This window comes from Rhopalosiphum padi, chromosome 1 (assembly GCF_020882245.1).
Source record: "Rhopalosiphum padi isolate XX-2018 chromosome 1, ASM2088224v1, whole genome shotgun sequence".
Classification (NCBI taxonomy): Eukaryota; Metazoa; Arthropoda; class Insecta; order Hemiptera; family Aphididae; genus Rhopalosiphum; species Rhopalosiphum padi.
The window spans coordinates 55,370,300-55,392,434 of NC_083597.1; the positions used below are offsets into that span (position 1 = coordinate 55,370,300).

The window sequence follows — 22,135 nt, forward strand, 5'->3', positions numbered from 1 at the left end:
TCTATAGTCTTTATAATCTTGATCCGTTAGATTAGACAAGGTTAACTCGATAGTCAACGCCTATTGTACAGCGAGGTGGTTACCAACTTTCCCATTGTTTTTAATTGAAAATAGTGAAAACTAACAAAATTTTATGCCACGTAGTATTTTGAAATTGCAATGAATTCATGAATCCTCCAATTTATAGAATAATATAATAAAAATATAAAAATCATATCGTTTACGATATTTTTGGAAACGTATTTACTTATTGATAGGCTTAAGAAACAAGATAACATATTTTCGTTTGTTTATATTTAACAAGAAATATTTTATTAATTCCAACATATCACTGCAACATTATATATATATATATATATATATAAATGTATATATTTATTATTATTATTTTGAATATTGATAAACATTTATGTGTAACTGTGTAACTACTATTCATCATGTTGAATTTTTCAAAAGTTTTTTATTTGTTGTTGTTTGAGGATTAAATATGTTTGTGGCAGTTTTCAATGAACTCATTACCCCTTTTAAGGGCCACAAAACTAAATCAACGGACTTTGGGATTATATTACGAATGCAATTTGTCGTTGATTTTATCAATGAATTATCTTCGGTCGTTACCTCTTCTTCCTATAACAGATGATAAGATATCAAAGGATATTTATAAAATTATATTTAAAAATATATATGTATTTATCTGCTAAAGTGAATGTTTAGTAAATTTCCAATAAAAAATTATTCTAAAACAATCGTTTCATGATACTGTAATATGACGTGTTATTCATCAATATAGTTAGTATAATAATTATTACAATAACAAATATACATTAATTTTATTTGTATTATATGTATAGCTTAGTAACATTTATACTAATAAGACACTATTGATAAAAATATTACCGGTGGAGATTCTGATTTATTGATGGAAATGAACGAGTTCTTATCGGGTTTGGTAGCACCAACATTTGTGCCTGTTTTTACTAAACAAGTAATGCACTAAAAAATGAAAAAATAAATTAACGTAGACGTTTACAGTGACATGATATATATTTTATAATATTTCAATTAAAATATGAATATTTGAATAATTGTGGGCCAGAAGCAACTATAAGGTCAAATATTCACTGTGCTCAAAATGTTTAATTTCAACAGCGATGTTTAATATTTTACGCCTTGCTGCCTTCACTGATTCAACAAAGCCTAAATACTAAATAGCATAGTCTTTGTATAGGATATGAAGAGCGAAGCTTCCTAAACATTAAATTTGAAAATAACAACTTATTCTAGACAATAATATTGTTTGTAAAAGAAATATTTGTGATCACATAGATTAATAAAAATAATGTTCTAAACATTAATTAAAATAATTTAGAATAATATTTGGTTATTACTTACGTATAATTTAACAAAAAATAATTGTTTCGATTATTAGGTACATTCTAAATATTGTAATAAGTAAGTAATATTCAAATATTAGTTTGAAGTTTCATGCGTCATTCATCGTTAGTTTAAAACAATATGTTGTGTTAATTTGTTGTTAATTATATCATATAATTTAAATCAGCCAAACTTACTTGGACCACAATTAGTAACGTAATTGCTGACATAAAAAACCTCGTTGAAATCATTTTAATTTCGTTTAATAAGTAGTTTACAAATGTATTATAAATCTACACTTGACTCAAAAAGCGGTGTTGTATGCTTACGTTTTTATAAAACTGTTTGGTATTACGATGAGTGATGACAATTTATTAGATTATATAAAAATGTCGTGTAGTTAAGAATTCATGTTAGGTAAGTTAATAATAACAATTATAATTATTATCGTTAAAAAAAATTTAAACTTTAAAAGCTATACCAAATGTATACAATTTATTTGTATAATATTATTTTATTCAATATATTGTTAATATTAATATAATACTTTCATATTTAATACGTTATGATAAACGGTAAGTCAACGTTTTAAAAACATTTCAAAATCGTTCATTATTTGTTTTGTACATTATATATCGATATAATTATACGAATTACGTGTATTCAACTATTTTTTTCTCTTTGTCATCAATAAGAATAATTGTATATTAAACATTGATCTATTGAATAATAGTGCGTAATATAGCTTAAATAAAAACACATTTCCGGCATCAATAGAAAAAATGACACCAACCATATATTACATTATTAGGTAGGAAGTCTTACGCGCGTGGGTAATCGCATAAACTAAGCTCGGTAATGACAGGTAGGTAATAAAAACGTCAATAGTAAATTCGGCTTCGATTTTTCAGGTACAACAAATTTGATAAGTAAGTTGAGCCGTGATTTTTCAAAATTAGATATAAGTACTTACGTATATTATTTTTATTTTTGAGAAGAATCATTAATCATTATGACCCAAAGAACATTTTTAACTTTAATTTTATTCAAATATATCACAATTTGTAAATAAGTATAAATACATTTATTAAAAATCATGATTGCAAATATAAATGCAATTTTTGTAATCAATCTATTTTATACTTGATAATATTGTTAAATTTTTGAAACATAGTTTATAAAAACTGTTAAATAAAGTATATTTTTTGTATTTACTATCTTTTGGTTTGATATTGACGTAATAGTTCATTTAGATTGTTTATTTTATTGATTTAAGGAGTATATTAGAAATATAGAATTGCTTATCAGAAAATTGATTATAAATAAAAATAATATAATATAAACATAGATATCTTGAGTCACAGCCCACATATTGTATTATAGTATATTATATTTATATAATATAATAAATCATTTTAAATTATATTCAAATATAATGAACGTGTGTGAGAATAGTCTGGCCATAGATTCAAATTAAATTACCTTATATTATTATGTTTATATAATGAAATACCATTAAAAATACCCCATATCGGACATATCGTGTATATAAACTCACCAGATACAGAAAATGGCACTCAATTGCATTCTCATTCATTAGATGGTATTTTTGTTAGTTTTAGTATTCTACTCGTGATAGCACTTAAAAAAAAAAGTATATAAACGTTATATTGTTCGTGTATGGTTATTATGTTATAATAATATGGTTTGTATAGGTTTCATTGGTGTTGTTTTATATTTTAGATATTAGTCAATACTCGAAACTAATATTTTTTTTTTCAACAGAAAAGCCTGATGAAAGATAGTCTTTACAGCCGAATGTACAGTATGCACATATTTTAAGTAAACATATATATAGTGTGGTTCTAGATTTATGTCACAGCCATTTTATCATATAAATATTCATAATAGAAAAAAATATCTATATTTAATACAAAAGATTAAAGCCTAGTAATTTATATACATTTTTACAATATTTTAGGGTGGGTATTGGGATCAACTTTAAAAATTCAAATGTAAACCAATATACTTTAATTGTAATTATAATATGAAGAATTTTTTTAAAGTATTTTTGTACATAAAAATAGAAATTCGTACAAGTAATTTACGAGTTATAAATATTTTAAGTTTTGATGAGTAGAGTGGATTAATACGTGCGGAGATCGGGCGATAGGTACCTCGTAAAATGTAATAGTGCACTATATATAACATGCTATACTATATATACTTATGATAAATATAATAGTGCACTATCGCCTGAGTAACTCTGTCCTTTAGAGTTAAGAGTAGTATATTGAAGTCTACGGGAATAGCGGAATACGAGTTGAAACAATCGAATTATTATGATTTATCTGTAAATTAGGTTATTGTTCTTATAGTAAATCAAATTATTAATATTAGTTTAAAAATATGTAGAAAGATGACTACTATCGGATGGTCTCTACTTCGCGATTCAAAACCCCACAGCTGGCTACACGAATAATATATATATATCCTTGTACTCAACGTTTTTGTGATTTGTTAACCTAAGCAAATTTGCTGAGAGTGAAACATAAATTATGAGTCAGTAATCTGTAAATCATTACATTACTCATAAGTCATAAGCCATAACATTAATAACAGCATTAAAAAATCAAAAAAATCAATTTTTTATTCAAAAACTTAAAGTTAGAAAGTATACAGTACCTATACACTGATTATTTTCATGTAAAATAACAAATCTCAATCCGATACATTATTAATAAAATATTATTATGAATGTAAGCTTTAATTTTTTTTATAAGCAAAATTCCATGCATAAACTTAAAAGTAAAATTATTAACCAATCTTTGCTTGGAATCATTTTTCTAAATCAATGATTTATCATTGTTAATAAATCTAAAATATCACAAAACTATATTATATTGTGAGCTCTCATCTTATAGGTAAGTACTGACTTTTTTTATTTATTATTACTTGTGGCCTGTAGCTTATTGCTTATATATTTATTTATTAATATAATTAAATTACCTATACATACTATTTCTAATTAGTTACTTCACATATAGTTATACTCGGGTTCGGGTTGTCGTAAAAGTGCAGGCGGCACTGCCGACACCCGTCCGCTCATCTGGTGTCGGTTCGCAGTCACCAGGCGGTCCAGTTGCTATACCCTATCTATTACAGATATTTTGAAAGATTATTAACTATGGTAAGCAATATTTCTATAATAACATTTAAACAATTTATTCATAGTAACATGTAAATAATATAGTGGGTACCTTACCTGTCACTTGACATTTTTAAATATTGTAGTGAAAATAAAATAAAATTCGTTATGAATATATTATGATGTATACATGATTATTTGTGTGAAAATAAATTTATATACTATTTACTAATATGATTAGCTTAACCTAATTATTACTGACTTCAAGAAAACATTTTATATGGCCAATCATGGTATTTTTTTTTGCTATGCTTGGGTCATCGTCCTCGTGAGGTTATTTGAATGCCCTTAAGATCCAACTTTTATACATTCACTAAATAGCATGATCTATATCAAATATGTTGGTTTTTAAAAGAATCCAAATGTAAATTTATTAAATATATAAAATAGTAGGAAAATAATGTCTGAATTTCAACTTAAATATTGTATACATGTGTACATATATAATTCATACTACACATATAAATATTATGTACGCTATACACAATATAAACAGTATAAAAATAAAATTACTAAATAAATAAAATTCAACTGAATTATATGTGCACAACACGCTAAATGAAACATCATCATGTACTTGTCTTATTGTTTATATAATATCTTGTAACGAAGTGACAAATTAATAATTATAAAGAAAAAAAATTTTGTGTGTGCGTGTTTATTAAAACAATACTGATTTTAATATAGTTGTAAAATAACAAGGTACAATTACAATCTTATTTATTCCATATTAATAATTTACTACTGCTCCATTTTCCACATATTTTGCCATGTTATTATTATGTATATTTCGGCGTAACGGCATAAAGCCCTTGAGCATTTGCCACGATTTCTTTACGGGCCAGAACATCAAACCAACAGATTTAGACACCACATTACGAACTTTTGTTGGAACTAATGACAGCCCAGTATTTGATTGATTCGTTTCTTCTCCGAGCTGCATATCCTATAGAGCATAGATAACCGAACACTACAGTTCATTTCTATTAAACATTAATTCGTTTTGATGCAAAAGACTACAGACTATAAGTAATGTCCTGATGTGCAATAAGTATATTATCCTAAACAATTGCATTATACGTTCTTTACTAAATTCAGAATCTTAGAGATAGATAAAATTTAATTTATATATATTTATTCGAGTTTATTTAACTAAGATAGCTGGAAATATAATGTAGTCTATAATAAGAAAAATATTATAGCTAATACTTAGGTAATTCAAACAAATTACTTACCGAGGTAGTGTCTGGTTTATCACTTACAACTGCAAATTTACTCATATTTGGTTTCGTTGCACCACCACTAGTAACAGCTAGACAGGTTATAAACTATAACATAATAAATATATTAACATAGAATAATGATACAATACAGTATACATAATGGTATTATTCGTAGAATATTATTATGGAGTAAAACAACAGCTATGATAACAATTATTAAAAAATATCCATTTATATATGGTAGCCAAAACAAAAAACCGTTTGCTTAACTTCAACGTTAACAAATATTATATGACTAAAATCACTATTATTAAGAATCTAATAACAAAATTTAATTAACAAAAAAAAATAAATAAAAAGGTCGCTTAAAATAAAATTTGTATAGGTAATAAATTTTTTTAAGTTTTCCAGTTACCCTGAAAGTTTATTCTTCTTGGTTACGTTGGTTTTGAAAGTTAAGGTTTTTAAAGGTTTTTATGGCTATACAAGTTCTAGTTTATTTAATATTTTAAATACTAAAGCCCTGAAAGAGAGTAAATCGGCGATATGATCAAAGAAAAATTATTTAATCATATAATAATACTATAATAATTACAATAATGTTGTACTCTGTAAATACGGAAAATAAACTTTTTATCATCGACAAATAATAAGTAAATTATCACAGTACATTACCGTATAGTTCTATAAAATAATAAAAATTGGTGAAACTTACATGGACAGAAGAAATTAAAACAACCATAGATATAAAGATCTGTGTGGCAATCATTTTGACGTCTTTTAAAATTCAGTATTGGAACTTAAGATACGCGGAGAAATAGAGGGAAGAAGGTGAAAATATTAACTCACTGATTAGTGACTATGACGTATCAAAATGTAACGTAGTTATGCTGTTTTATATTCTTATTACAGTGTGTATATTCTCTATACACAAACATATTCAAACCTGTGCGTAATTACATTCAATTCACATGTGCGCCAATATTACAAATTTTCCATAATAATATAAATACTTACTTGTAGTTAAAAACTATATAATTTTTAAACGATGCCAGTTTTTTTTTTTTTGCGTAAAACGCATTTATATACTATATAATCGTTTTGACGTGAGTTATCGAGTTGGATAATATTAGGCATGATAATATATTATTTTCATCGTTTTGTTAAATAATTAGTTTATATTAACAATATTTTCAGGGCGCTAAAACATCACACACACACACACACACACACACACATATATATACATATATAATATATATATATATATATATATAATGACAACAAAATGTATGTACAATTTATTAATGATGGTAAAAAATAAAAATCTCATTAAGACGATGATTTGAACTCAGAATATATTACTCTACCCTTACTGACCTGATATTTGGTCCAAACGGGAATATAAATATTTACTTGGACACGACATTATACGGTAAAATTTCGTGTTAAAAATAAACCAAAAAACTTAAATAAAATATTTTGTGTTGTGAGTATAATACTATATAGGTAGTAATGGTAGTATTAATGAACATATTATTTATACATTTATAATTTGTTTAAATTAAATAGTATTATGATAACGATGTAGACTTAAAAGTTCTATAAACAAGAAGCATTAATCAAAACATATGATTATTTATAATAATATAAATAACACAAATATTAATTTAAAATTAAAAAAAAAAATACTTTAACAATTGATATTTTTTTAATTGTTTATTTAAAATTGCATTAATGTATTTATAAACGTATATATTGAAAATAACTTTCAATGACACTTAAATAACATGATATCAAATAATGACTAGTAGGGAAATATATTAAAATAAAAACGAAATACAGTGGATTCCGCATGTTGGGACCAACTCTGTTTGTCCAAATTAAGTAGTTGCCCATAAAAACGAAATTAGTTCAAAAAAATAAAAAATTATAATATCAACTAAATCAACAAAATCTCTTTCTGCGTGAATTTTTATTTGTTTCCGAAAAAAATATACTCATTGTGAAAAAAACACCAGAATAATGGGGAAAATATTTAAAAAAAAAATATTCGAGTGAAACTACTAAATTGTTATTATTATAATAACATAAAGTGGATAGTTTTTAACTTTGCACAACAATAATATTTTCAGTCGTTTATGTTTCATCTGGAGTTCACAATTTCACCGCTAGATAGATGTACCTTACATCAAAATTGTTCGCCTTTTTGTGCTGAATCTGGCCGCTTATTATGTGGTAACGTTTTAACTTTATTTTCAACAATAGAAACTACGAACAACTAATCTCTGCCAATTTTGGTACAGTACGTAGAAAGGGGGAGTAATGCTTTTTATTAATTTCGATAAACACTATATCTCATAAATACGTCGAAATCCAATTAAATTAGTCATTTTTAAATATATATGTGTATATTTTCTATGTAAAATTGCCCACGTGTGATTCATGCATAAACCGATGAATTGAGTGCGCCCATATTACACGGTTTTTTTGTATAATACAATAATGTATACTGGAAATTAATGGATTTACCATCTCTAGTTGGTTATCAGTTTCGTTAATACTATATTTTTGCCTATCAGTGAATTGGGAATACTGTTAAAAGTTAATAAAACCGTTACATGTATTAACAAACAGCTGGAGACGTCGGGCAAGACACTAAAAGAACATTATCAAAATAACAATAGAATATAGATTAATTAACATTGAAATTACTATGTTTCCAATTAGTTAAAAATATCTAATTATTAAATGTTAATAAAATAATTTTTAAACGTTTTTGGCTACAGAAATAAAATTTTGATAATGTTGAAAAATTACTAAAATAATTATGTAATTATGTAAGGGGCCTCACTACGGTTATTATTTAAGGGGCAATATTTAGGCAATTTATAATATCGTCTTAGCCGCCTGGGATCTATGTGGTAGTTGCAAATGATAATTAGCGTGAGTAAAACTCAATGCAGGTACTTGCTGGAACCGCAGACGGATGCCATTCTCGGATGCACATGTCAATAATTCTACAACAATACAAATTCACTATACGAATTTGACCACAACTTACTTATTGATTTGACAAGATTAAAGTTAGTTAACGTTGTCTGATCTTGATTCTGTAAAAATATTTAAATTCAACAGAAAAATGTATGTAGATCGTACAAAACCACTTTCCGTTTTTAATTTTAATTATGATTTGAAAAAATTAATATTTTCAAGTTTTTATTGACACTTCATTATAATGTAAGATTTAGTTTTTACAAAGTATTCCGTATACAATATACAGGGCTAACTTCACGCGTGTCATAAAATGATAGGTACATTTTTTGTCTAAACAAATGTTTAGAAATAATTAAACTGCAGGGTTGCGTGTATTCATATTTTTAACTTGAATTAACTTTTAAATTAAAACTATAATTTTGTTTAAAATAATAAAATAATATGTAAATATATTATTGGAAGTCGTCATATAGGTAGGTACAATTTCAAAAGAAAAAATATTCAATCATTCATTTGTATTTGGTTGCATTTTCATTTGTATAAGTAGCTTACTAATTGAAATGTATTATACCTTGATATACATAATAATACAATCATAACGTTAATCCACAATATTTTTCACGGATTAAATATACAATCAAATGGCAAATTATGGAGTAGGTATATACGCGGTATATAATATAATGATTCATTCATTGTATGACGTATATTCTATAAGTTATAATATATTTTAGTAAATTATTACTACTCATATTATGTTACAGTTTGACAAAACATTCGTCAACAATCGACTGCTCTAATATAGAGGTGCATAAACTAATAATCATCAATAATATAAATAACAACTAAAATCGATGATAAAGTGATTTTAAATCACAATAAAATACTATACTATGATGGTACATAGGTATTATTATGTAACAACTCGGTATAATATTATTTTAAAGTCCTAAAGTTGGAATATTGATGTGTAACATGTAGGTTTACTGGTTGACGGAGCAAAAACTAAAAAATAAATACGCTATCATTCTCATTGCGATTAATTTTATTTTCCTACTATACGTTACATTGTTATCGTATTTTTTTTTTTTTATGAATTTTTATAGTAATCGTGCATTTGTGGGGATTTTATTGTTACATAATATATATAAAAAAAAGTATTATAATAGAAAGTATTATTATTTAATATACAATTATTATGATTATACTTTTTTTTTATTTTTATCTATAGGTTTCTCTCCGTCAGATTTTGATTCCTTATTATTTTTTTGTTGTACTCTATTCTTTAAGTCTTTAAATTTTCCCCATAACAATCGCAGGGGAAGAAATATGAACTTTATAGGCCTAAGGAGTTTTTTACGTAGGCCGTTTGATTTTTCTGATTCCGTTGCAGTTTCATCATCCGGGTCCATTCCTGGGTCCTGTTGATAACAAAACAACTTTACAATTTGTAAACCAGAGAAATCGCTTTGTTATATTATTATGGTTTATAGTTACGAGTTAGTTATAAATGTGTTGAATTTATTTAAATTTAATAATAAATCGATGTAAACAGAACGTTTAAGAGTGAACAAAGACTCCATCATTACGAAAGATATTTTATTGTATATTTATATTATTATAAATATAATTTATTTTTGTACTTAGTACTACACTAAAACTAGTTTTTTTCTCCAAAAACAACGTATATTTTATATTTTTATAGTATTATCTACCCAATTTATTAACTTAAAAGTCAATACCCACGAAACAAAAAATGGTATTTAAAGATTTCTTGATATAAATAGATTAAAAATATTTCAAATATTTTAGTAACTTTATTCTATATGCTTTGTGACTATTTCAAGCCTCTACAGTTAATATTTTTTAACAGTAACCAAATACAGAACTTAAATTGGTAATAGAAATATCTTATAATACGAGAAATGTACTAAATGTTTAAACCTAAAATATAAGAGTATTAAGATTGAAAGTTTCATATATTTACTACCATACATGTTATAACAACACAAATTAATTTGTTAATAATAATTTTCAATATCTAAAACCCAAACACTTAAAAAAAAAAATTGTCAACAATTATTTTTGATATTTTACTGCCGCAAGAATAAATTATAAGAAACACAGATGTAACATGAAATATTTCATAATTATTGTTGATGAATTATTACTTTTTTTACAAAATTATATGTTATTTATTTTATAATAATTTAATAATATTACCGTTGGTTCAATGGCTGAAGGTCCAGTTTTAGGCGTAATTCCAGCTTTAGGCGTAGCTCTTGGCTTAACTCCAGTTTTTTTAGATGCAGCTGGATCTGGTTGAGTGGCCGACGGACAAGTTATAAACTAAACATTTTCATTAAAAATTTATAAGTAAATCAACTATAAACTATAGTATTGTACACTGTATAGAGAACATTTTATACTAATGTAACTATTAGATAATTACAATAATTTCGTGTAATATAAATGAAAATAATTGCCGTGTTTTGACTTTTATTGGAAGTTCATCATAAAATATGTAGTATGATGCAAAATATAGTTACTATTATACTGACAAACACTATTCTCGAAATTCCATATTAAAGTATTATTTAGTATATATGAATACGAGCCTATAAAAATCTAATCGCTAAGCGTATTTTAATATACTGGTTTTTGAACTGTATAATGTAGCTAGGTTTTTGATTTTGAATTTATCAACTCCGTAAATGGAATAAGCAAGGAGTTTTAAAATATTAAAGTTAAGTTAATTTTGATAAGTTACTACGAGTTAAATTATTTTTCATAATATTACGAAGTTACTAAAAAGTTAATTAATTTTTAAGTCACGTTAAATTATTCTTTTTCCCTAATATAAACCCATTTTAAAATATGTTTTGTACAAATTGTTGTTTCTATAGAAAAAAAAATAATAGCTGGGAATCAGCATCATTAATTGTATAATGTTACCTATATTATATGCTATTGAAAATATTTAATCCTAGACTTTTTAAGTATTTAATTAAGTATTTTAATTATGATATCTAAAAAATTATTTTAACTAAAAATCAACAAAATTAACTTCATTTGAAGTTTAATCATAATACGGCCTCACTTTATGTTGTTACTTGTTTTTCAGCAAATTTGTTTTATAATATTTTTTGTTCTTGCATAGAAATATACTTTTATCAAATTTGCTTATTGCATTTTTTTATAGACTGTGAATATTCGGTTGATTAAAAAAAAGTCTTATTTATTTTTAACCAAATAATTACTTTTTCTCATTAACTTTTAATTTTTATTAATTTTAGACTTAACAAAACTCTGTCTATATTAACTTAGATTTAAAATATATTAAACAAATTAGTTAACTTGGCCTGTCTAGAAAGTTAGAGCTTCATCGCTATTCAATGAAATACAAAAATAGATAATCGAAAAATAATAATACTGATTTTTTTTTAATTTTTAAGGCAATAGATTATATTGTAATTTATATTTTTGTAAATTCACTTTTTTTTAAAAGACAAAAAAATCGCCACGTAAACAAAAATCTTAACATCAGAAATCGATGTAGGTGAAACTCACTTCGGCCAAAGAAATTATGACAATCATTGATATTAAAATTCGCTTGGAAATCATCTTGTTGAGTTTTAAAATTACTGTTCATAAATTATGTTCAACATTTGAGAGATAAATTAATAATATTACCGACTGGTACAGTTTACTGTGGGTCATACGGTTTTATGTTTTTTCGCTAGTGTTTTATCAGTATAGGTGATAATTATACCCATAATATGATTAAAATTTTATGCGCAAGTGTCACAGTAACACACATTTCCCGTAGATAATAATAGTAACGTTAAAATAATTATTCAGTTGGAAACAAAATTTAAAACTCTTAATGTGTAGTATTTTTTTTTTTTCATTAACCTCCTAAAATATCATATTATCAACAAACAATTATTAGGTATGTCTATAGTGGTTATCTATAACTAGAAAACAGCATCTCCAAATATTAGTATGCTGGAATTGGAATCTGATTTGTATGCATACATATTTCAATATTTGAAAAACTATGAAAACATTAGCAGCTACCAAATCCAAAACTTTGATCATATTTAAAATATGGCACATTTATTCAAAGTTGATTTTTGCAACGAAAAATCAGCAAAATGCGCGATTTACTATAGATTATTATATGCAATTGGATTTATTTAAAATCGATCATTTATTAATAAGTTGGTTTAGTTGGTAATAACAAATTAAACAGAAATTTCTAAATATTAGATTATGTATGTGTGGTAGTAATAACATACGAGAGTACTTAAACGATGACACACCAGTGAAACTTGTTTTTTTTCTAAATAGTACTTTGTACGAGAACTATTAAACACATACACATAATAGATACGTTTTAAAATATTTAAATATTTATTAGTTATAATATAATATTATATAAAATATAATATATACGTATCATAAGATGTAAAAAAAAAAAAAAATTATAAATTAAAATTTTATTATTTTTAATTTGTTTACATATTATTAAATTATACGTAATCACATACATAGTTACATTATATATTATCATCATATACATTTCATATCTGTAAACTTAATTAAGAAAGAATATGATTTTTTTGATATTTTTAAATTTTATAAGAATTTATATGGTATAATACCTAGTATTATATTTCGAAGAAATTTGTTTAACATGAAAAAAAAACTAAAACATTTGAAAAATTTCAAACTCTTATACCTATACATATATATTATATACTTAACATTTAAACATGTTTATTAATTAAATTAAACCAAGTAGACTGCCTCACTTTGTGAGTTGCCTTACGACACAGTTTACCACTATGTAGTACATATTTATTTAAAAAGAACAGTTTCATTTAAAACTATAAAAAAATTAAAAGTAAAACGCAGTACTTAAAATAATATTTAAACTGATAGTAATAAATACCGGGCGTAGCTTACAATAATAATAATAGTATCTTGTGTAAGTGGTAGTTTATTATGTGTAGGGCAGGCTTATTTTTAGTGTGCTGTAAGACACATTTTGTGTAGTGAAAATTGTTACTTTATTGTATCATGGGTGATGTTTGTATTTAGTTTACTAAAATACAGAAGAATGGGGAAAATATTGTTTGTGCAGTCAGAAAAAATTATTTATAAAAACCCTCGTGTAGAGTATCTTATACTAACTGTAACATGAGCAGAAATATTTCCGTTAGTTTAATTAGATATTTTAAAAATACCATAAATACCATTAATTGTTTATGGTGAACTTTGAATTATATTTTCAAGCGTTTCCACGTAAAAATAAACATTTGAACATTATAATCTGATAAATAACTATTAATCTGGAAAGTCACTCTGCTAGATGTAGGAACCCAGTTATTTATAGATTTCAAATTTTACCTACAAATCATCGATTTTGCAATGGATATTTCAAATACGAATTCAATGATGAATTATTGCATACGTAAAATATTTCTGAGCGGAAAGAAAGTATTAGAGTATTACAGACTCATTTATTTTCCAATGTTATTTTATAATTTAATATTAAACAGCTATTATAGTAGTTTGTTTTTCTAATACAATTTGTAATATTGAAATGTACAATCTGTAGTTATAGTTACAATAGAGAGGAAAAAAATGTGTATACAAGACATAGAAAAGAAGAGTTTGAAATTAATTTAATTATAAGTCACTATAACAATATAATAATATTATGATATAGCGAAAAAATTATTTTTAAAATAAAATATAACATAATAATGTATGCATTATAATTTTATAAAATTATTTTTTTCGCTATATCATAATTATTATTATATTTTTATAGTGACTTATAAATTATAATTAAATGAATTTCAATACCGTTATACCGTTTAATAGGTTCAATACAACAGCAACTAAAAGCTTTAGAAGAAAAATCATTTTTTGTTTAAATATATACCTAATCCAATTTTGTCAAAATTTGATTTTGATTCTTGAAACTTCTATTGAAAAAAAAAAAACGTTTCAATACATTTTCATTATTTTTAAATAGCTTCATACGACTGTAAATAGGTACATAAAAAAAGTAAAATGATAACATATATGCAATGGACGTAAAATAAATTATTGTCGACAATTTTGAGTCCTTACAGTTTGTAACATTTTTTACTATTATTGTGTAAGTATTGCTGTTTTTCTACTCTATTTTTGTTTTTTTAATTGTTCTCAATAATTTAAAAAAAAATGTAAAATCATTTCTATTTTAGATCCCAAAAGCACCAATTAGATCCAATTTCTTACTCGAAATCTTTTTCAATGTATAGATTGAAAAGGTTAGGTCAGACAAAAAAATAACACACAGGTGCACTTCAATATAATAAATCCGTTAAAAAATTAAAATTATTTTTTTTATAGATCAGTGGTTCACAAACTTGTTTGTTTTATGCCATAACAATAAAAAAAAATTATTCAACGACTTCTATAAGTATAATATAAGATTAAAACTGAAATAAAATTCATAATTTTAAATTATTATTATTAAATTATTTTTATGGCTCAATGAATAATATAAGATGAAATAAAATTGTAATGAAAATACTATATAGAACTAATAACAAAATATATATAGGTGTATTTCCATACAACTCTCAAATTAAGAGTCCGTCGTGTCTCAAAGTCCAAAGAGTGTCTTTCTCATCCGTTCGTTGAAGCATCCCAATCTCATCGTAATAACTTTACAATTCATAGGAGAATTGTATTGTACCTATTACCTATATCATTATTAAATTTTGATTTTATATAATCGAATTACTTTAATAATTTCAAAAACTATTATACTAATTATATTCTTCTATAACTATTGTTTGTTAGTAATAGTTCATACGTATTATGCAAAATAATATAATATTATACCAAATTGTACAATACTATACCTACTCGTATTTATATTATTCATTTATAAGTTAATACATAATGTTATGATTATGGTCGTGATATAAAAATATAAAAGACTTAAATTATAAATCTAAAAATATTGAACATTTCATTTCATATTAAAAATAATATACATAAAACATAATGATGAAAAGTGTCTCTAACATTTTTTGAATTTCTATAAGATAATACAGACCTTTTATCAAATTTTAATTTAAAATATTCAAAAAAATATGTAAGTATGTAATTATACTTGACTTGCTTAGAGTGTTATAATAAGTAGGTACTGCGAAAGTATTCCCGCGGTGCTGTATGTTATAAACTGAAAAAAGTACAACTTTTAAGAAATATTTTTAAACGCTTATAAACATGTTTAATTATAGAATAAATACTAAAAATATTTAATAAATTGAAAATTGAAAATGATATATACAGAGTGATTCTTTTATATCATTATACACTCATTATTTCGTCAATAAGTATTAACTTTTTTTCATTTTTTTTTCAAAATATTTTGTATCATGATTTTATGTATGAAATTTTTATTTTTTCACTCTTTTATTTAATAGTAAAACCACTATCAACTTTTGATTTTAAAATAGTTATCTATATTTAAAATTACATAAAATAGTAGGGCTTTTTTTATGAATTTAACGTTAAAATAATTATTTTTCATTTAACCGTTAGTGATCGAGTTATAGCTGCTCAAAGTTTGGTGGCTTGAGGTTTTTAGGTGTTCATCCTACAAGTTATTACAGCTGTGAGGAGTTAAAAAACAGGTACAAAGTTCATGGCCGCGTCGATAGACGATAGTTGATATCGAGTTTATTATATATGAAAATATGTACTTTTTATTAGCTATTAGCTGTGTGACTACTGGTTTTTAGAAACAAGAACTAAGAAGTATTATAAAAACCGAAAACTGTCCATTTTTGTAAAGCTATATCTCACTAAAAAATTAACGACAATTAATAATTTAAATGTTAAAATTCATTAAAAAACAGCCCTATTTATTTAGTACATCTTAAATGTATGCTGTCATTTGAAAATCAAAAGTTGATAGTGGTTTCACTATTAAACAAAAGGGTGAAAAAATAAAAATTTCATAGTTTGAGAAAAGCATGATACAAAATATTTTGAAAAAAAAAATAAAACAAATGAAATTGTGAAATAATGAGTGTATAATTATAAAAGAATCATCATGTATAATAATAGCAATAAATAATAATAGCATATAAATAATCGAATAAATAATTTAAAAATTTTTCTTTGTATAGAAAATTATGTTATTGTTAAGATCGTTTTATGATTTTACGATTTATGTATTTTTAATTACTACAAAATAACAACAATTATTTAATGAGATAAGGTATTACGTTTAAAAATCCAATTGAATTTTAATAATTTATTAAAAATTATTGTAACTTTACCTCGGTAAACTATTTTTTTTAAAGTTCTAAGAAAAACAACTTAAAAGGAGTGTTGTTTTACATTTACAATCTAAATAGGTATTCAATAATTTAATTATAAAATAATTTACATATTTTCGTGAATAAATAATTTAGTAAAATGTATTTTAAGTTATAACTTATAAAAAAAAACAAACAAAAATAATAATAACCAGCAATCACTAAGTATATTATTTTATATTTACATTGTAAGAGTTTAGAGTTTGTATTAGAAACCGTATTGGGGTTAATACCTAATACATTTTGTATAATACGAGAGTATTATTTTACTTTTATACGATTTATAAATAAAGATCAAACTCGAATGTAAAATCGATAAGTCATATTCGTCTTTCTCACCACTGTGGTAATTTGCGAACCTTTATTCTCCGTGACACAGGTAGTTCCTCAAATAAAACTTCACTATTATATATTATTATATTATTTCGTTCTCCTTTATAAATCTTTATATTTAAATTAAAAATTACGCATCAGTTCAAAAAAAAAAAAAAAAATCGTGCATTTTCTGTTACAAAAAAAAAATATATATATATAATGAAAAAATCATGAGCATTGTTATAATGTAATTTCATAATATTTCAAATATTTAATGTTACATAAATAATATAGCTTATGAAATAAAAATAGTATTAAAATAATTCGTGAAAATGTAGTACCTACGTTATTTGATCGATCACACCCTACCAGAAAGGTGGTTTTATATGTGCGATTCCTATAATGACACTATAGGTAGACCGGGAAAATTCAAAACGTATGGATAGGCACTTATCTATAATTATATTACTGAATAATCTTTATACATAGACAACACATATGTAATAGCCATATTTATGCACAAATTTACGTTTTGTTGTCGTTTCAGTGTACGAATAAAAATATAGTATACTGTTATTGTAATTTCTATCAGTAAACGATATTATATACAAGGACTTACATTTTAGAGGCGCCCGTAAGCGAAAACAAAATACGTACCTCTTTAAAAAATTGTTTTTCTAAATGATAATTAGGATATTGTTTACGTCATTATATTATATAGCTATTATTTACCACTTTCTGCGACACTTGTTTTTTTGATGTATGAGTATAATAATTATCGTGTTAATGGATAATTCCAATACAAACTAAAACAATATAAAACACTTTAAATCGTTATGATCTACTTCAGTAGTTATAGTTTATTTTTCTTTAAATAAAAAAAAAATATACAGTTATCATACTTGCTTTTTGTTGAATTTTTTGAAAAAAAAGGTCTCGAAATGTTTTCTAAACGTATGGTTATATCAATGATAGTAATTGGTTGCTTGGTTCAAGTGAGTTTTGTCTCGTTTTATAATATTTATAGCTGGTAACATGTTCGTGACTGATTTTTGTTCGAGAAAATAATAAGACATTATTTCAAAATGTAGTTAATCAATTTTTTTTAAAGACAAAAATGTTGGTAGAATTGTATGCGGTTTTGAATTAAAGTAGATAATATACGTTACCATTAATATACGATTGCCTTCAATTTTACAATTTAATATTTAAATTTGAAGAACAAAAATAATGTATTATCGCATTATTTATAACGTATAGGCCGCGTAACTGCAAAAGTATCTATTATTATTGCCTGAGTTAATAATTAGTTTTAACATATCTTATATATTAGCGTCACTTGATTATATATAAAAAAAAAAGGAAAGATTATTAAATCAATAAAGCAATAAATCTTATAAATGATATAGTTTGGTAGCAAAATTGTCAGTACAGTTAATATACCTATAATAGTTTTTGGACTAAACCATCATTTTTATTGTGAAAACATAGTTCATGACTTGTGCACCGGAAAAAAGACAAATCCAAGCACCCAATAGCCCATCAAGAAGACTTCCGGGAAGTAAACCGCCCGCACCAAGCACAACGAAACCCAGTGCGGGTCGTCCAACTGGTTTATCAAAACCACGTGCAGTACCAACACCAAAGAATGCGGTAATTTCTACATAAACAATAATAACAATACATATTAATATATTATTATATACATAAAATATTTATGATAAGTAGTTGAACATTTTACAATAATACAATGTATTAATATTGAGAAAACATGGGAGGGAAACGATTACATCATCTATAATAACACCATCATCTATAGACACAATACTACAATTTATTGGTGTTCATGGGACTGAAAGTCACAATAGACATGACATAATTATTTACAATTGGGATTTTATGGACATTTTAACCAGTGAATTATAAAATATGGTGGTAATCAAGTGGTATGAAGTTTATACTTCCAGACTGAAAATAATGTGATTTATAAAAACCTTATTTTATTGTTTAATCTTTTGAACAGTAAATTGATAAAATTACATTTGTATTATTATCATAGAATTATTGATTACTATTATACATTTATACTCGCATAAAATAAATAATTATAATGTATTATTTATACTTAATACTTAATATGGTATTATATATGTTGGTAAACTGCGACAAAATTATACCTTTTTCTAAAAGTCGATATGTAAACTGTGCCAAAAAAAAAAAACATTAAAATTATACAAACTGCGACAATTTATTTTATACATTTGTATAATAATATACTCGTATGTAGATACAATGTACAATTTACAATGTAGGTATATAACCGATACGATAACACATATTATACGTTAATCATTTCATTAAATATTTATGTTATGGTATTGGTATAGCTATAGGCCTATAGATTGTGTACCAAAAATAATTTTTCTTGTAGAGTAATATTTTCGTTGTTTAAGACCAATTTAAGCTCTAGGTACATGTTTTTTTTTTTTTTTGAACACATCTATATCGAATAACTGCTTATTTTGGAAATATATTTAAATTTAAATTTAAAATTGTTTAGCACCAATAATTGTTCGTTGTTTTGGCTAAATATTTGTGTAAGTTCCATTTTAAATACCTACAATATTACACAACACAGCACGTACTAACTACTAACCTAACTTGTGATAATCTTGTACTTGTGAAGGAGCTTAGGAGCCGATGATATTTAGTATATTGCGTTAAACCTTAAAAATAAATTTGGATTTTCCTTATAAATTTGTTTCCAACATAACATATAAATTTAATTACATATGTACATAATAACACATAGGTATATATGATGTATTTTTATACCTATATAATTGTTATCTATGTATATATATATAAATATATTATATAAATTAAATTGTCGCAGTTTACTCATCGACTTTTAGAAAAGGTGTAATTTTGTCGCAGCTTACATACAGCATTATATATATCATTATATACATAGTGGTATTATAACAACAGTCAATAGTGTTTTTAATTTATACCAGCAATACAATTTTGCTTACAATATGACAATTCCATTGAAAATAAATTATATCTTGCTATAATTTTAACTTATTAAGTAAATTATAGGTACAGTTAATTTATTTGGAAAATTATGTCCTTATATCTTTACCCTAGGATTCCAAAACAGTCTATATCTTCTATTACTTATACTTGAATTAATAAAATATAATTACATTTTCACGAATGACGTTCGTATTATTTTAGGGACCTACAGACAAGACTCCAACCAGGGATTTGTCAAAGAAACCGACCGTAATTTCTATTTTCTAAGAGTGCCACGTTAACAACACTGATTTCGTTTTTTCAATAATCATTCGAACGCCACAAAGAATAAACGTCTTAGAGTTCTAGGCGTTGTACTGCCACATACCAAACTTTCATGATTTTATAGTGAAATGAATCGATGAAAAAAAAGCTTAAATTTGGATATTAGTTCTGTAGTACATAATATTACTTAGATATCAGCGTAATAATATTATATTGAAGAAACAATTAATGTTATCGTAGTTTCAATAATAATCTTTTATTGAAAAGTTTTTTTTCGTATTTGATGTAAGTACTGATATCCTTTTTATCTATCATATATTAATATATTATAATTTTTATGTTCATATTTTAAATGTTTTTTATAGTCAATGTGTACTTAAGTACTTAAATTATTTGATTTCCTTTAATAATTTTATTTGGACTATAAGTATAGCAAGTATGTGTGATAATAATAAATCACAAATGGTCATTAACTATAATATAGAATATAGATCGACTAGAATGTTTGGTTATACATATTATGAAAAAAAAAAAACGAAATCAGTTGTCTACGGCCATTTTATTTAATTTAATATGATGATTATTACTATCTACTAATTGATTTATTATTGATATGTTTCCGTTTATAAAAATAAATTAAAAAGGGACTCAAGAAACCTGAAGCTGTTAGTCCAAATGCAAATAATGATTACATTGCTGAAAACGAAGGATCCGATGAACAACCTGTTAGTGGTTTTAGAAAATTGTTCAGAAAATTAAATGGTATAAGAAAATACGCATGTCCATTTAGAATTGCTAGCAAAATATATGGAAAGGGCAAAAGACTTAAATCTAGGATGATGAAAGCAATCGGAGTAAAATCATCGAGAAATGATAATGAAGATAACTCAGACCCTAATTAAAATGATATACAAGAAACAGTCATAACAGTTTTACTGAACACACCTATAATATTGTATGACAGTTATTAAATAAAAATATAGTTAATAATATATCGTGTATAAAAAGTGTATTGATTAAGTTCATTTTTAATGTGACATACAGTGAAACCTCTATATAGTGGACAGCCACGGGGAATTGAAAAATGTCCACTATAGGGAGACACGATAGGGAATTGGTTATACACTGTATATGAACATATACATTGGAATATTAATTTATTATTTATTATACTATAATATAAGTATGTGTATGTATATTGTATGTATAATGTATGTATTAAAAATTATTATAAGAATATTTAATGATTATGTACAATTAAAAAAATCTGTAATTTTTTTTTGTGTACATTTTTTCTGCTTTTCACAATGAATTTG

General features: G+C 24.5%; 3 protein-coding genes across 3 annotated transcripts; 1 reads left to right on the plus strand and 2 right to left on the minus strand.

Annotated features, from left to right (window-relative positions):
• Positions 1–390: 390 nt before the first annotated feature.
• LOC132926250 (uncharacterized) lies at positions 391–6,780 on the minus strand. Its single transcript, XM_060990589.1, has 6 exons — positions 6,521–6,780; positions 5,818–5,910; positions 5,316–5,528; positions 1,572–1,667; positions 898–993; positions 391–627 (listed from the first exon to the last, which is right to left on the minus strand). Exons 1-6 carry the CDS (start codon positions 6,572–6,574, stop codon positions 436–438), a joined length of 744 nt encoding a protein of 247 aa, XP_060846572.1. The 5' UTR covers positions 6,575–6,780; the 3' UTR covers positions 391–435.
• Positions 6,781–9,829: 3,049 nt separating this feature from the next.
• On the minus strand, positions 9,830–12,532 carry LOC132931606 (uncharacterized). The gene is made up of 3 exons (XM_060997484.1): positions 12,373–12,532; positions 11,026–11,151; positions 9,830–10,223 (listed from the first exon to the last, which is right to left on the minus strand). The coding sequence occupies exons 1-3, from the start codon at positions 12,424–12,426 to the stop codon at positions 10,005–10,007; spliced, it is 399 nt and encodes a 132-aa protein (XP_060853467.1). The 5' UTR covers positions 12,427–12,532; the 3' UTR covers positions 9,830–10,004.
• Positions 12,533–18,348: 5,816 nt separating this feature from the next.
• LOC132917976 (uncharacterized) lies at positions 18,349–22,097 on the plus strand. Its single transcript, XM_060979001.1, has 4 exons — positions 18,349–18,511; positions 19,008–19,169; positions 20,757–20,804; positions 21,464–22,097. Exons 1-4 carry the CDS (start codon positions 18,458–18,460, stop codon positions 21,719–21,721), a joined length of 522 nt encoding a protein of 173 aa, XP_060834984.1. The 5' UTR covers positions 18,349–18,457; the 3' UTR covers positions 21,722–22,097.
• Positions 22,098–22,135: the final 38 nt, after the last annotated feature.

What these genes read in the sequence shown, in the direction of transcription:
- LOC132926250 (XM_060990589.1), bottom strand. Translation starts at nt 6,574, where the DNA reads ATGATTGCCACACAGATCTTTATATCTATGGTTGTTTTAATTTCTTCT. An exon ending in ATAAACCAGACACTACCTCG is followed by an intron (nt 5,529 to 5,817) that starts GTAAGTAATTTG and finishes TATGCTCTATAG; the next exon opens with GATATGCAGCTCGGAGAAGA. An exon ending in CGTTACTAATTGTGGTCCAA is followed by an intron (nt 994 to 1,571) that starts GTAAGTTTGGCT and finishes TTCATTTTTTAG; the next exon opens with TGCATTACTTGTTTAGTAAA.
- LOC132931606 (XM_060997484.1), bottom strand. Translation starts at nt 12,426, where the DNA reads ATGATTTCCAAGCGAATTTTAATATCAATGATTGTCATAATTTCTTTG. An exon ending in TCATAATTTCTTTGGCCGAA is followed by an intron (nt 11,152 to 12,372) that starts GTGAGTTTCACC and finishes GAAAATGTTTAG; the next exon opens with TTTATAACTTGTCCGTCGGC. An exon ending in CTTCAGCCATTGAACCAACG is followed by an intron (nt 10,224 to 11,025) that starts GTAATATTATTA and finishes TGTTATCAACAG; the next exon opens with GACCCAGGAATGGACCCGGA.
- LOC132917976 (XM_060979001.1), top strand. Translation starts at nt 18,458, where the DNA reads ATGTTTTCTAAACGTATGGTTATATCAATGATAGTAATTGGTTGCTTG. An exon ending in TAATTGGTTGCTTGGTTCAA is followed by an intron (nt 18,512 to 19,007) that starts GTGAGTTTTGTC and finishes GTGAAAACATAG; the next exon opens with TTCATGACTTGTGCACCGGA. An exon ending in ATTTGTCAAAGAAACCGACC is followed by an intron (nt 20,805 to 21,463) that starts GTAATTTCTATT and finishes TAAATTAAAAAG; the next exon opens with GGACTCAAGAAACCTGAAGC.